Genomic DNA, 16,716 nt, shown 5'->3' with positions numbered 1-16,716 from the left:
TGCTGGAATTTTAGGCATGCCACCCCACCCGGGTGAGTGTTTAGGGCAGTATTTCAGCCATCTTCATGCTGTCAGATGAAGCATCCAGTAAATATGGGATCCTAGGATACCTATTGTCTTGCCTTCCTAGTTAATGTGGGATCTTAGGATACCCCTTGTCTTGCCTTCCCAGTTAATGTGGATCCTAGGACACCCCTTGTCTCATCTTCTAGTTAACGTGGGATCCTAGAACATCCCTTGTCTCATTCATAGTACTTTTGTTACATACCTTCCCATCAAACCACATTCTTAAGAATTCTAACAAGCTGCTGAGAGTGATGATGTACAACTATAACCCAGGGGGCTGAGGCAGAAGGATCACAAGCTCAAGGACAGGCTAACTATGAAGTGAGATCCCATCCCAACAACAAACCAGTAACAAAAGCCCTAAGAAATAAAGGATCCCAAAAAGGAACAGTCTTGTAAGGGAACAAAGGGCCCTAAATACATGAATAGTTTGTGTGCTATTGGCAGTCTCTATGTAAGATTTGTGTTGGCAGAAGGTGATCAAGAAGAAACAGCATTGTTATGTTAAAGGAGATTTTCACCTAAATTACAGATTTCATTTACATATCTTCATTCCATGATAAACTGGCTAAGAGCACAATATCTACAAATTTACAGCAGTACAACAAACCTATACACAGAAAATGAAATGCTTAGAAAAAAGTTTCTGCAGTGTTCCACAGAGGCTAGGCCCACTAGTGCCCTTAGAAAATATGCGAAGCTCAAATGCTGTTCCACTTGGAGATGTTTTACCATCTCTTCTCCAACTCTGAGGTACAGTATCCTTGACAAAAAGGCTACTTTATATTTGGGAAGACAGCAGACAACAGACATCTCTTACTCTCTGGCAAGTGTGAAACTTCATTGACTGAAGCTATATTTATAACCTTATTAAGTCACAGACTTTCTCCCTTGGGAGCTGACTCAGCACTCTACCCTAAAAAAAGGTTCCATTACATGGGTTATCAGTTCAGGTCAGGGAACGGACTTCTGTGGGGCCAAACTCACCCGTTGTGAGTTACAAGGCACTGCCTCAGCCCCAACTTTCGGAAGATGTCCACCACAATCTCCATTGGGGTATGGTCTGTCACTGTAAAAGGGCTCATGTCCAGGATGCTTCGAAGTTTCAGTGGCCGAGGACTTTCTGCTGGAAGCGATGGGGTATGCTGTGCAAAACACACCCTAGAGCTGCCGACGATGCCTTCTTGTTTCTTTCTGGCGCTTTCTGGAAAAGAAGTAATGAAGATAAAATTTCTAATTTGATAGCTTTTTTTAAAATGGGCCACTTGGTAATTTATTTGACAAATATTAGTCCCTTTACTTTTTCCTGTCTTTTAGTTTCCTAAGAAAGAAATCAACGTATAAGCCATTTGGTAATTCTAGCTGACTGAATTGGAACCTACCAATGGCCAATAATCTTCATGTATGTAAGATATTTTGCCTAATTATATCACTTGCTGGAACTAAAGATCTTTTTTTTACTTTAAAAGAGAAGGAAGAATGTTTGAAATACGGAATTTAAAACCCTATACATATACATATAAAAGGAAGGCTGTCAATGCTAAAGGTCACTTATACTGCATTGGAGCTGAGTCTAAAAAGCTTCAACCTTGCTTTGACTGCTGTATGTTCTACCACTGTGAATTAGCTGGGTCTTTCTCTTCTGATATTAAAGTATATTCCAAGTAAGTCATGAGCATTAAACATGGGTTGAAACTATTCTAACTCCTGACTTTTGGAGTTATTTGTAAAGATTCTATCAATTTCTTCTCCCTTCTAGTGTGTTTTTCTGTCTTCTATCTACTACCACTCCCACCTTTGATTCAGTGCTAGACAACAGTGAGACAAAAGAACACAGAAGAAAAATTAAACCCTCAAAATGGTTTGAATGATATAAAACAATCATCCCATTTCATAATTCTATTTTGCTAGTATTTTTTAAAACTATATGAAAAAACTATGCATCTGTAAACATAGTTTTAGTTACAGAGAAAATATTTTGAGCATGAGTTTTGTTACAAAAATATTTAGGCCAAAATAACAAGTACCAGTTTGACTGAGGTGTTACTACTGCTCACAAATGAGTCTTATGCTTTTTACTCCTTCTGAGACCAGCAAAGCCACATTTAACTGCTGTCAACATATTCATGTGCAAGGTACCTAGTGGCTACACTTACAAGGCTCACTAACCCTTAGAAGTACGGCCCTAGTATATTAAATAAGAAAGGCAATTAGCAAGTGATATGATTCTTTTTAAAAAATTTATTTGAGGGGGGGGAGAGAGAGAGAATGGGTGCACCAGGGCATCCAGCCACTGCAACAAACTATAGACGCATGCACTACCTTGCTCATCTGGCTTACATGGGTCCTGGAGAATCAAACATGGGTTCTTTGGCTTTGCAGGCAAGCGCCTTAACTGCTAAGCTATCTGTCCAGCCCCATAATTCTTAAAAAGTAAAAAATGCTTACTAACTTACTTTTAGCCCATCAGACTCTAGATTATTATGTATGCTTGACAGCTGAATGGTATGATTTAAATAATTATCATAGTTCATGATAGCATGGATCACTAATGGATACACAGTGTAAAAAGACAGAACATATGACATCAGCAATATAAAAAATGGAGTGGAAAAATAAAAATGAGTATCTTTTATGTGTAATTCACCTTAAGTTATCTGAAATATACAGTCAAATTAAGAAGAGTAATGAAAGGGGGGTTGTATACCATTTTTAATTCTAATATAAAAAGCAAAAGTCTTTAAGCAGCTATGGTTACAATAATTTTTATCAATAGAAACAAAATGAGAACTGACATGACATCCAAGTTAAAATTAGCTCCAATTATCTTAAATACACATAGTAAATCTTACATCAGTGGAAATATATGAACTACTTAAACATTTAATATCAAAGCACTTAATTTTACATTTTTTATTATTGATTCATTGCAGTTCTGGGGGGTCAAAGCCAAAGCCTTGTGTGTGCAAGATACATGTAACATACCAAGCTTTAGCCACAGTCTACTGCTAGAAAATCATTAAGTTATTTATTGGAGTGTTCCTGTGATATACACAGGGCACCAGAAGTGAACATCCAGCCTCTTTGCCTTAAAATTGTCATCTTAAGAATTGTGACTTTTCACTTGGGATGTAGAGAAAGCAGGAGGAATTCAAGGTCATCCTTGATAACACAGTGAATTTAAGTTCAGCCTGGGCTACAACAGACACCAGTCTTATCTTTCCTTCCTAAAAATAACAAATTGCTACTTTTATTTCTTTTCTTTTAATTTGAAATTTGTTAAGATGTTTTAAGTATTCTCATGACACAATAAGTATGTGACATGATGAATATATTAGCTTGATTTATCATTCTACAATATGCATTTATCGAAAAATCACACTACTATATAGGTTCTATTTGTCAGTTAAAAATAAAGCGTTTAATGATGAGTGTAACTTATATATGTAACAGTTACTTTAATAAGCAAAATATAAAGTGCTAAATAATCTCTACTTTTTTTCCTTGAGGTAGGGTCTCACTCTAGTCCAGGCTGACCTGAAATTCACTCTAGCTCCAGGCTGGCCACAAACTCACAGTCATTCGAAAGGCATGTTCCACCACACCCAGCCAGGTTTTATTTTTTAAGTTCCTTTTGATGGCATTCATTCACAGGCTTTTGAAGCAGAAACAACATACATCTCATGTTTTTTTTTTCTTGTCTTTCTTTTTCAGAGGCAGGGTCTTACTAACTAAGTAGCCCAGACTAACCTAACCTAACTCTCTGCTTCTGCCTCCAAAGTGCTAGGATTATAGGTGTGTGCCACCACATCCGGCTATAGATTTCATATTCTGATACTATTCAGACATATATCTTAAAAGATCTGAAGCCGGGTGTGGTGGTGCACGCCTTTAATCCCAGCAGACAGAGACAGAGGTAGGAGGATCATCGCCATGAGTTCAAGACCACCTTGAGACTACATAGTGAATTCCAGGTCAGCCTAGGCTACAATGAGACCCTACCTCGAAAAAAAGAAAAGAAAAAAGATCTGAGACTTCTTACTTGCACTTAATAGTCTAAAAACTTGTGTTCTAATATCAAAAATGAAAGTTTATCTAATTTAGCATTTCAAAAATGGTACAACAGCCTGGAGGAATTTCATGTCTTTCAATAAAGCATAATTTTACATGTGTGTGTACATAAATAATATAATTTTATAATGTACATGCAAAATGTACTATACATATCTTTCACAAAAGTATATGTGAGACATATTTAGGTATGTTCAAAAAGTCATCATGTGATTTAACATTTCTGATGCCATGTCTCGATATCTCATATATCTAAAGTACCACATTCCTATTCCAACATCTTGTCTCTCAATATACTATCTCTCAAAACTTTAATATGTATATATCTCCACAGTAAGTAGAGATATGAATTATTTAAAGTTTTAGCATTCTTTTCTTTTAAAATTTGGCCAATTCCTTTAATTTATATAAATTCCAAAATTCTTCACCTCTTCTTTAGCTAAGTACAAGAGAGCTAGATAACTAAAATCTAAACACTGAAGTACTTTCCTGATGGGTTTGGCTATGATAACAGCTCAGAAGCTAAAACATTTGACTACAGCCAACTCTTACAACACACTTTGTCATCTCTGGCAACTACTATCCTGTCATCCAAGCCAAACCTTTAATGCTAGTCTTTAAAAAGCTCTTCCAAATCTGCAAGTTCTAATAAACTGAATGGTAATTTTCTATAGAAGCTTTTCTTTCATGTGTTTTCTGTCATCTCCCTTTCCCTGCCTCTCTCATGCTGAGTATCCATTCTGACATATGAAATGCTCTCCACTCTCCTCTCCCTACCCGCACTGTCTAGTCTTAGCTCCCTGAACGACAGAAGGAATTATTTTTAATCCTTTTGCAATAGCCACAGAGGTTAACATGGCAGGGAGATGACATTCACATGAAGAACATTCAGGGACACACCAAATGCCTGACATGTCCAGCTCAAGGCAGTGCCCAAAGAATTGGAGAGTAACAGACCAATGGCTTAATGTAACTGTCTGTCCTATTATCTTGGGGATAGGGCATCAGACTGAATAAAAGATTAAAAATCTTACTGGCCAGGCGTGGTGGCACATGCCTTTAATCCGAGCACTCGAGAGGCAGACTTAGGAGGATCGCCATGAATTCAAGGCCACCCTGAGAATTCCAGTGTCAGCCTGAGCTAGAGTGAGATCCTACCTCAAAAAACAAACTAACAAACAAAGGCTGGAGGAATGGTTTAGCTGATAAGGTGTTTGCCTGCAAAGCCAAAGGACCTAGGTTCAATTCTCCAGGAGCCATGTTAGCCAGATGCACAAAGGGCACACACATCTAGAGTTCATTTGCGGTGGCTAGAGGCCCTGGCACACCCATTCTCTCTTTCCCTCTCTCCCTCTCCCTCTCCCTCTCTCCCCGCCCCCTTATCTGTCAAATAAATAAATTTTTTTTTTTTTTTTTTTTTGGTTTTTCGAGGTAGGGTCTCACTCTGGTCCAGGCTGACCTGGAATTAACTCTGTCATCTCAGAGTGACCTTGAACTCATGGCAATCCTCCTACCTCTGCCTCCCGAGTGCTGGGATTAAAGGCGTGTGCCACCACACCCGGCTCAAATAAATATATTTTTTAAAAAACTTACTGGCCTTATCAATATCTCAGAATTACATCCTTTCACTTCAACTGAAAAGTAAAAACCACAGAAGAAAAACAACCAGTGTAATATCAATTTACCCTTGGACCCCAGTTAGTTATAATCAATCAGTCCCTCCCTCCCCCCCCCCCCAAACACACATTTAGATATATTTTATAAAGGGTACCTATTGCAATTGTCAGGTCTCTTCTGAGAGCAAATCCCACTAATCTCTGAGATTCCTTTGACATTATGACAGGAAAGCCATTGTAGCTGGTTTCATTAATCATGTTTTCTATGTCATCTACTGTCATATTGTCCTGTGTCAAGACAGCTAAGGGAGGGTCATTCCTTCTAGGTCTCATGACATCAGCAGCCAGAGTGGTATGAGTGAATTCTTCTTTTGCATCCAGGAAAGGGTATCCATTTAACCGGATGTGTGCTTCATAAATGCCTTCCCTACCAAAGGCATCACCAACCCATTTACTGGTCATTACTGCAGCCATGAGGGGAACAATGTATTCCAAGCCTCCAGTAAGCTCAAAAACAATAACCACCAGGGAGACAGTCATTCTTGTCACACCACCTGGAAAAAAAAGGCACCACTGGTCAGGAAGGGCAGAATCCTCACCATTCTTTGTCAGTACAACCCTTGCCACAGGCAGCTAAACACAGAATGCAGACAGAACTTGGTCAGTGAAAAAAAGCATTATCCTTCTGTAGGACAACAATCACTACTTTTAATATGATCTGAAGAAAAATTAGAAAATATATCATCTTTATCTCATAAAATTATAGATGACCAACAAAAACAGTGTCATCATTTTGGTTTCCAGCTAGTTTCCCTTTATAAACTCATTATTGTTAAGGAAATGTAATGAAGTACATTGTGGTTTCTTGTTACCAACTTATATATTAAGCCAAAACTGTCCAAGCCCTGAGGACTTTGTTGTTTCATTTTGTTTTCATTTTATCTTACCTCCATGACTAGGCTCTGTTACCTTAAAAGCACTTTATAAGCCATGTTCCAAGTAACTCTTCCTAATGCTACTTTTGGTTTGTGTGTTTGTGAGACAAGGTTTCACTAGCCCAGGCAGGCCACAAATTGGCAATCCTCATGCCTTTTCTCCAAAAGCTGGTGGGAGTACACCACCACACTGGCCTAAGTACCACTTTCACCATGTTGCTCCTTTGCTCAGAAACCTAATGAGACTTTCCAGCCCATACTGTATTAAGATAAACCTTTCCTATTTTTTTTTATTTTTTTGTATTATTTTAATTTATTTATTTGAGAGAGACAAACACAGAGAGAAAGAGGCAGAGAGAGAAAGAGAGAATGGGTGCATCAGGGCCTCCAGCCACTGCAAACGAACTCCAGATGTGTGTGTCCCCTTGTGCATCTGGCTAACGTGGGTCCTGGGGAATCGAGCCTTGAACCGGGGTCTTTAGGCTTCACAGGCATGCACTTAATCACTAAGCCATCTCTCCAGCCCTCCTATTTGTTTTTAACATAAAAGCATAAGAAGGACGAACAGGATCGACCATGCAGTCTGCATCTCCTCTATACCAGGTGTGTCCTAGTCAAAGGACCCACCATGCACTGTGCAGCTATCCTATATCCACATGTCCAAGTCAGTTTATAAAAGTGCTTTTATGAGAGCAAGCATGAGAAAGAGGGCCTCCAGCCATTGCAATAGAACTCCAGATACATGTGCTACCCCGTGTACATGTACAACTTTGCACACGTATCACCTTATGTGTCTGGTTTATGTGAGATCTGGGGAGTTGAATATAGGTCCTTATGCTTCAGAGGCAAGTGCCTTAACCACTAAGCCATCTCTCCAGCCCTACAAAAAGATTTAACACTTGTCTGTGAATTAAGCACTTATTTTATCTGGGAGGATATTAACATATTACTAAAAAACAATCATGAGACAAACTATATTTCCATGTTATGGATGAGAAATTTATATATTAAAGAAGAAAATGAACTTTCTCAAAGCTATTAAGCTAAAAACAGCAAAGCCGAGACTCTGCCATACAAATCCCTTTAGCTTCACGTTATAAACTCGGACAAAGAATTTGCATCTTTAATGGCAGGGACCTTGTGATGATTCAGAAGGCATCATGATGCTGGGAAAAAGTGACAGAGGAGTACTCAGCACTGCAATATCTCTATCACACCTTCCAAGGCTCAGGGTCCATTGCGGAAGAGGAAGCGGAAAGAATGTAAGAGCCAAAGGAAGGGTAGGAATCCTTACAATGTCCTCTTCCAGACACAAAATGGCCTGGATATCCAGGACCTCACAGTGCCTGACACTACCTACACAAGACCATCATAATAGGAGGAAAAGATCATGGCATCAAAATAAAGAGAGAGACTGGTTGAGAAGGGGAGGGGATATGATGGATAATGGAGTTTCAAAGAGGAAAGTGGGGAAAGGGAGGGAATTACCATGGATATTGTTTACAGTCATGGAAGCTGTTAATAAAAAATAATAATTTTTTTGTTAAAAAGCCTATGATCCATTCCTTCATGGTCACAGTTCCAGCTCCCAAGTCTGGCTGTGTCCCTGATCGTTCAGCTTTGTCATGCCTTGGCTGTAATAAACTTTTTCTGGTTTTGTTGAAAAAAAAAAAAAAAAGAATTTGCATCTTTAAATTTTACTAATCTTTTAAAACAAAGTTTCGATGAGATCTGTGATAGGTTGAATGTAAAATGTCCACCACAGACTCATGTGTTTGAATGCTTAATCCCCACTTGGTGTTGGTGTTAGGAAATGATATTGAACCTTTAGTAGAGCCTTGATGGAAGGGACATGTGTCACTGCGGGTGGGCCTTGAGATGTTACAGCTCAGTCACTCCAGCTGTTCTCTCTCTTACTTCCTCCCTGCTGGTATGAAGGTATGTAACCAGCTCCCTGCTCCTGCCATGCATTCCCCACCATGATGGACTGTACCTTCTGGAACTGTAAGACAAAGTAAATCCTTTTCTTCCATGGGGTGATTCTGGCATTTTATCTGAATAAGAAAACTGATACAAGGTCCACCAATTGGGGCTTTTGCTATAGCTGGAGTGCTCTGGAAATGCTTCACAGAGCAACCCCAGGGATCTGATTCATTCACAGGACTATTTGCTCACTCTGTGAGGAAGTCAAAGGCAGCTACCAAAAGTATGAAAACTAGTGAACTTTTATCTCAGCAATTGGGATATAACAATTGCTAACAGTACTCTGGAAATGCTTCACAGAGCAACCCCATGGATCTGATTCATTAACAGGACTATTCTTTTTTAATTTATTTTTAATTTTTTAGTTTTTTTAAAAATTTATTTATGTGAGAGCAACTGACAGAGAGACAGAATGGGCACGCCAGGGCCTCCAGCCACTGCAAACAAACTCCAGATGCATGTGCCACCTTGTGCATCTGGCTTATGGTGGGTCCTGGGGAATTGAGCCTCGAACCAGGATCCTTAGGCTTCACAGGCAGGTACTTAACCGCTAAGCCATCTATCTTGCCCCAATCTGTATCATTCTCGAATGTAACAGCTCAGAAACAAGGATGATTGAAACTTGTTCATGTTTAGAAATGGCGTTAGAAGTGAGAACCAGGCAGATCTGTCTACTCTAAAAATGATTCCAAAGTTAATTGGTGAAGAAATCAGATCCCAAAAATTTCAGATGGAAAATGTTGTAATGTCATTAGCATGCCCATAATTCAAGTAGAGGCAAAGAAGGCCCAAAGAAAAGAGCCGTGGACTGTCGGAGCACAATTATGTATCAGTCTTTAAAAAGGGCTACTTTGAAGCTGGGCGCCTTTAATCCCAGCACTCAGGAGGCACAGGTAGGAAGCCCATCGAGAGTTAAAGGCCACCCTAAGACTACAAAGTGAATTCCAGGTCAGTCTGGGCTAGAGTAAGACCTTTCATGAAAAAAGCAAAAAATAAAGCAGGCGCCTACTCTAAAGATAAATTTTGATGCAGGCTTTAGAAGAATCAAAGTGACATGTGAAATTCTTCAAGTTTGACTTAAAAATAATAAAACTCATATTCTCATTCCTGAAGTTCTTCAGCTCTTTGTCCCTCTAAAGTCCTAACTTGCACTCTTTGTCCCAGTCTACACTCACTATTGATTGCTCTTCCTATGTGTGGGCTTTCTTGCCCAGCCTGACTGTAGCTGAGCTGGGTTTACTCCTCTTTCTGTATCCCTCACTGTACCTACCCAGCACAATGCCACAGCAGGGGACCCATGTATCCTTGCTACTCTTACAGAAAGGATGGTGTCCAATAACTTCATTTGATGTGACACTTCTGAAGTATATAAATGTAAAAATAAGTACAAAATTTTCACTCCCTGAACAAAAATAAGGTCCTGGCACCAACTGTTATTAAACATTATAACCAAAATTCACTGGAATTTCAAAAAATATTTTTATTTATTTATTTGAGAGAGAGAAGAATAGGTGTTCCAGGGCCTTCAGCTGCTGCAAACGAACTCCAGATGCTTGTACCACTTTGGGCATTTGGCTTACATGGGTCCTGGGGAATTGAACCTAGGTCCTTTGGCTTTGCAGACAAGTGCCTTAACTGCTAAGCCATCTCACCAGCCCATTTATATAAAAGTATATAAAAAATATAAATATAAAAATATAAAAAGAAATAACTTTCTGGGTTGGAAAAATGGCTTTGTGGTTAAGGTGCTTGCCACATTAGCCTGATGCACAAAGGTGAAGCAAGGGCAAAGTCACACATGCCCACTAGATGGTGCAAGTGTCTGAAGTTCAATTGCAGTAGCTGAGGCCCTGGCATGCCAATTCTCTCTCTAACAAAACCAGTAAATTGATAAAAAATAACTTTTTGATGACAAAAGAGACAATAAATACACCCTTAAGTACTTATTTAATGACGACATTTTGCTTTTCACTAAAATGAGCGCTTATCTTTTCACATTTTTCTACAAATGCAATACAGATAGTAATGGGCTGATAAACAAGTCTTGTATTAAACAGACAATAAATTACTGCAGAGCATAAAATAAAACTATTCTGAAGCTTTTTTATAATGCTTATTCAGAAACCATGCTATAATTGTTATATACTGGTTAAAACACCTAACAGCGATTAAAACAAACAAACAAAATAACTATCTCCTTGGGCAGAATTTACATAAAGTCTGTGCTGCGCTGAGATGAGAGATGGTACCTGTTATAAATCATCATGCTATTACTAAACTTTTACAATAACTTTCTCAAAAGGGTAAATGAAAAAAAGTACTGCTTTACACCCTAAGAATACTGCCGTTGTGTTTCTGTTAAAATGTTCCCTCCCTCTCGCCTGCACCTTCCTTCTTCCTGCCAAACCAGCCATCCACTGAACATGAGCATGCTACCACTGGCTCCTTGCTCCTGTATACTCACACACTCATTACCTAGGCATGCAGCAGCACCAACCATGGCATAAAGACCAGGTGTGATGCAGTCAGCCCCGACCTCACACCACTCCTTGAAGATAAACCAGTCATGGTGATAGTAGGCAAGCTGCTCCACGGCAATCCCCACAATCCTCCCCGCGATTGCTCCAATAGCCATGCTGGGGATGAACAAGCCTGATGGGACCTGTAACAATGACAGGACCATAATGAGGCAGTGAATCTCTGATCATGTGCCAGACACCTCCTTACCAGACTTATTTCTAACACCTGATTATGTTTATATCTAACTGACACAGCAAAATTCCAGTACACATAAAACTATAGCAACATCTTATTATAGTACCTTAACAATTCCCTGAATTCTGTTACAAAGTAATAAAGCATATTCACATATTTTCTAGGCCAAAAAGACAAGGGTTTTTTTTAACCCTGTATGTTAGATGATCCCTAATGCTAGTCCCTAACAAAATACTTACCAGTCCATGGTGAAATGAAAAATACTGGCAATAGGAGTATTATGCATAAAACTAACAAGTCAATTCAGTATGAAGCTGTATATTCCCAAGTTTGTACCCTTCCTACATGTTTAAAAATACTAAGAATATTAGATGTTATTCCTCTTAGTTGCTATAACATAAAGTGAGCAATTTTATCAGAGTCCCCTAACATTTTCACTGGACTACATATGAGTCAACTATAAGGAAGATATTACTGATAGAGACTTAAAGAAGGTAACAAATGACATGCTGGGGTGTATTAGAATTGTTATAGGAATATACAATACAAAGGCTCAAAGTATGTTATACAATCTCCTAACAACTATGACCCTTTCCACCCGAGCCCAGGATTTAACAAAGGGCCTGCCAACTGCCCCCAGCTTCCTCAGGGTAACCAACTATAGTCACTGGTAGTCTCCAGGATAATTCTACTGATTGTAAAAAAGTTGGGACTAACCAAAAAACAAATATAAAGGAAAGGAAACTTTAAAATCTCCTTTAGCTTGATCTGCTAAGAAAAAAAGAGTAAAACCTCAAGGCCTTTCTACTATTTCAGTTTTGACATTCAGTGGACTTAGCAAGGACCACAGAAAAAGATCTTAACTTCAAAAACTAGCACCATTCCAATTTTGTAGAAATAAGGCTATTCTTTTTTATACTTTACATCTGTCAAAGTACAACCTTCAATATTAAGTACATGAAATATAGATGTCATAATTAAATGAACAATCTATGATAAGCTACTGGTTTCAATGTATATAAAACTGACACTCACAAGAAAGTTCTATTTACTAATCAACCAATGTGAGTGTCAAATCACTAAGTCCAAGAGAAGCAATGTCCTGGAGCATGTAGCCTTAAGTCATTGATGAAAAAAGTCACAGTATTTATGGAATTCATTTAATTAATAGTCATTTAATTCTGCTCCTGTAGTGGTATGAAAGGTTGAAAAATAGCACCCCAAAGATGCTCATCTAAATTCCTAGATCCTATGAATGTGTTACATTACAAACAGGAGTCAATATCACAAAAAATTATGGTTACTGTCGGGTGTGGTGGTGCATGCTTTTAATCCCAGCACTCGAGAGGCAGAGGTAGGAGGATCGCCATGAGTTCAAGGGCACCCTGAGACTACACTCAGGTCAGCCTGAGCTAGAGTGGGATCCTAACTTGAAAAAATTATTATTATTATTATTATGATGATGATGATGATGGTTGCTAACCAGATGAACTTTAAAAGGTAAGTCAAATTGTGAAGAAACAAGGAAATACCTGGCCAGCCACTGCAAACTCTGAAGATACAAAAAAGCAAACACAAGCAAGGAATGAGGACAGCCTATAGAAACTAATATAGGCAAAACAGGCTCTTTCCTGCTGTCTCCATAAAACCCACTGGGCACTCATTGATTTCTGCCCAGCCAAGGCCATTTTAGGCTGCTGACCTTAGAATTATTCTCCTTTAGGTAAAATGCATTTCTCATGGCACATAAAAGTTTCTGAGTAGGTCAAAATTACTTCAAAAGGCAGGAGAGATGGCTCAGTAGTTAAAGGCACTTGCTTACAAAGCCTCATGGCCTGGGTTCAATGCCCAGTACCCACATAAAGCCAGATCCACAATGTGGTATATATGCATCTGGAGTTCTGGTCCTGGTGCACCCATACTCTCTCAATCTGTCTCTCTCTTAAATAAATAAATTAAAATATTTTTAAATTGCTTCAATGCCCCTCATATTATCACTTACCTTGATCCCAAAAGTGAACACTGTCATTATGATTTTAAATATGAGTGCTAAGCAAAGTTGCCAGATAGCCGAGTACACTCCAACGCCCGCTGGACGATCAGGAATGTCGTCGACAATTTTACTGGCATTCATGTCATTTCTGTAGTCACAAAGAGAAGAGGATTCCAGGGGACCACAATCTGTAAAAAGCTCTTTAATTAGTTCACTGGTGTTGAGCCTAGTGTATGGGTTAGGGAAGGCTATCACAGCAGTGATGGCTGCAACAATAATGACTTCAAGAACAGGATACTTTCCAAATTTGGTGGATTTGCGTCGACGACACCAGGCAATATTTGCCCTAATAAAAAAGGCTCCCCAAAGCCCTCCAAATACTCCTAGGAGAATAAAAGGGAATAGTTCAAAAAGGTACCATGGTGTATGATACTCCACATAAAAAAGGACCAGGCGGCTGTTACCAAATGGATTGATGGATCTCAAAACAAATGCAGCCACTAAAGCAGCAAAAAATGATCTCCATAAAGTTTTGAGAGGAAAGTAATAGCTAACCTAAAAAGAAGAAAGAAAAATTAATGTTATAAACTAATATTTGTGACATTATAACCTGAATAAGAATCTAAATTTTACTGCAGTTAGCTCTAAATTTTGTTGCAGCTAGAATTTACATATCTGCCCTACTTAAAAAAAATATGCTTTATAAGCTGAAGAAATGGCTTGATGGTTAAAGGCACTTGCTTGCAAAGACTGATAGCATTGGTTCAAACCCCAAGTACCCACATAAAGCCAGATGCACAAGGCAGCACATACATAACTGGCATTGTTTTATTTTGGTTTCTTTTTCCCTTCTTTTTTTTGGGGGTGGGTTGATTTTTATTTAAGGCAGGGTCTCACTCTAGCACAGGATGACGTAGAACTCACTCTGCAGCCCAGCTGGCCTCAAATTCATGGCATTCTCTTACCTCCACCTCTCAAGTGCTGGGCCTGAAAGTGTGTGGCCACCATAGTTTTATTTTTCAAAAGGAGTAACATATCCAGTTTGATCACAGTAGGTAAAAAATTAAACATACAAACCAATGGTTGTTAACCCATTACTTGATACTTGATTTGCCTCTTTTATAGTGAAAAAAGAATTTAAAATACCCATAAATTTGAAAAGATTCCTGGGCCTGGAAGCTGACTCAGTGGTTAAGGGTGCTTGCTCTGTAATCTGTCAACCTGAGAGCCCCAGATACAAAGTGGCACACATTGCCTGCAGCAATGGGAAGTGGAGTCTGGAAAACCCCAAAAAGCAGCTCAAGTGGCCTTTCCAAGAGCAAAAGGACAAGAAGTTATTTTCCCAGATGGAAGAAGTGGACCAAACCCCAGAGGCCATCCCTCTGACCTCAACATCCATGCCATGATATATATGTGAATGCACACACTCACAAAAGGTTCCTAGGCACCATTCTGTATGAAAGCATAATAACATTTTAAGCACCAATGAAAAAACAAAAACAAATATATTTCACTGAAGCAATTAAAATCCTTTTCTTAAACATCAACTTAAGAACTTTCATTCCCCAAAAAAGTTAAAACCCAACTGAAGCAGTGATTCAAACTAGTAAAATAAAAATATGGACTGTACTTTAGCCCACAGAGGCAGTTTTAGTGTCTCCTATTAAGACAAAATTCACATTTTTATGACTTTTAAATGTCAACAAAGTTTAACTTGAAATAATATTTACACACAAACAAACGACTTAAAAGAATTTCCTGTAGGTACGCAATATGTAAAAAGTACCATGCAGGGCTGGAGGGTTGGCTTAGCAGTTAAGGCACTTGCCTGCAAAGCCAAAGGAACTAGGTTTGATTCCCCAGGACCCATGTAAGCCAGATGCACAAGGTGGCAGATGTGTCTGGAGTGCATTTGCAGTGGCTAGAGGCCCTGGGATACCCATTCTCTCTCTCTCTCAAATAAATAAAAAATTAAAAATAGCTAAAAAAAACAAACAAACATGCAAGTACTAGTTTAAACTTTCTAAAAGTAAGTTGAAACTTAAAAACTCCGTCACTATAGCTGTAAAGCTGAAATGTGCACCACAATATATTTGTAAATGTAACTATAAATACAGCTTTAATTGGGGTGTTTTGTCCTTACCTCCTCTAGACTAAAGAGAACTCCTCCAATTGGTGCACCAAAGGCTACAGAAACACCTGCAGCTGAGGCAGCTGACAGCACCTGTAAAGAAAATGTGGCCCATGTGGTTTATTTCTTACAAATTCAAATATACCAAAAAAAATCTTATTAAATGAATATCCCAAATACTTCTGCACCTAACTCACATACCCTCCTCCCAAAGAAAAGGCCAAGTATTCATTTCTTAAAAAGAGTTTTTTCCTTTTCTGCTTTAATTGAAAGCTCACATATTCATTATTCAGTCAAAAACATTTATACCAGATATACTAATATGAATATGCTGTAAAGGAAAGAAGGTAATAAATATGGATAGCTTTCAATATGTGTTTGTACAGACAGGGAGATCTAAAAAGCTAAACTGAGAGGTAACAATTTTGTTTATTTATTTTTAAGTAGGATATCACTTCTCCAGATTTTTAAAGCTGACTACTACATTATGATATAAAAGCACACAAAAAAGTGGCTCTCCATATTTGAACTCTCTGGTCCTCTACATATCCTGCCATCCTCAAGACACAGGGCATCATTCTCGAGGCACAAACACCCCTTGAGCTATCAGGCAACAGCAAGAATAAAATTTAAAGGATGAGGAAACCCACACACTTTCTTCAGATTCCCTACCTAGCTCCCTAGCTTTTTACTTGCTCACTGACCACTTCCTACCTGTCAGAAACCAATTGTCTTTACACTCTGCACTACCTTTATCCACCAAATAACCAAGCATTTCCTTAGTCAATTTTTACCCTTCTGGGAGATGAAAATATAACTTGTAGGGGCTAGAAAGATGATCCAGGGATTAAAGGTGCTTGCTTTCAAAGCCTGACACCCCAGCACTAACATATAGCCAGATGTACAAAGTGGTGCATGCATATGGAGCTTGTTTGCAGTGGCAACAGACACTAGCATGGCCATTTTCATGCATTTTTCTCTCTCTCACAAGTAAACAAAATATTAACAAAACAAACAAGTTGTAAATGACTGAGAGCATGAACTCTGTAGACAAGCTTAGTGGACTGAAACCCTGGCTCTTCCACTTGCCAGCTATGCAACCATGAGTATGTAACTTACACTCTGCATCTTGGTTTCCGCTAAAGCAATCATGTGACAGTATACTTAGCTCATAAGAATTAAAAAATATATATGGCTTATAATATT

At 38.7% G+C, this 16,716-nt stretch overlaps 1 protein-coding gene across 8 annotated transcripts in view; it reads right to left on the bottom strand.

The window, feature by feature from the left end:
- The window catches only part of Clcn3 (chloride voltage-gated channel 3), a 95,533-nt gene that overhangs the window by 8,697 nt on the left and 70,120 nt on the right, over nucleotides 1-16,716 (bottom strand). For all 8 annotated transcript variants that reach the window (XM_004657142.2, XM_045141326.1, XM_045141327.1 and 5 more), the window contains 5 exons: nucleotides 15,523-15,603; nucleotides 13,389-13,934; nucleotides 11,147-11,333; nucleotides 5,909-6,307; nucleotides 1,054-1,270 (listed from right to left, as the gene is read on the bottom strand). In XM_004657142.2, the coding sequence (XP_004657199.1) occupies nucleotides 1,054-1,270; nucleotides 5,909-6,307; nucleotides 11,147-11,333; nucleotides 13,389-13,934; nucleotides 15,523-15,603 (1,430 nt within the window). The remainder of the gene's footprint in view (nucleotides 1-1,053; nucleotides 1,271-5,908; nucleotides 6,308-11,146; nucleotides 11,334-13,388; nucleotides 13,935-15,522; nucleotides 15,604-16,716) is intronic.

This window comes from Jaculus jaculus, chromosome 1 (genome assembly GCF_020740685.1).
Source record: "Jaculus jaculus isolate mJacJac1 chromosome 1, mJacJac1.mat.Y.cur, whole genome shotgun sequence".
In the NCBI taxonomy this organism is placed as follows: domain Eukaryota; kingdom Metazoa; phylum Chordata; class Mammalia; order Rodentia; family Dipodidae; genus Jaculus; species Jaculus jaculus.
The sequence above is the reverse complement of the archived record's forward strand: the minus strand, read 5'-3'. Positions and strand labels throughout refer to the sequence as shown.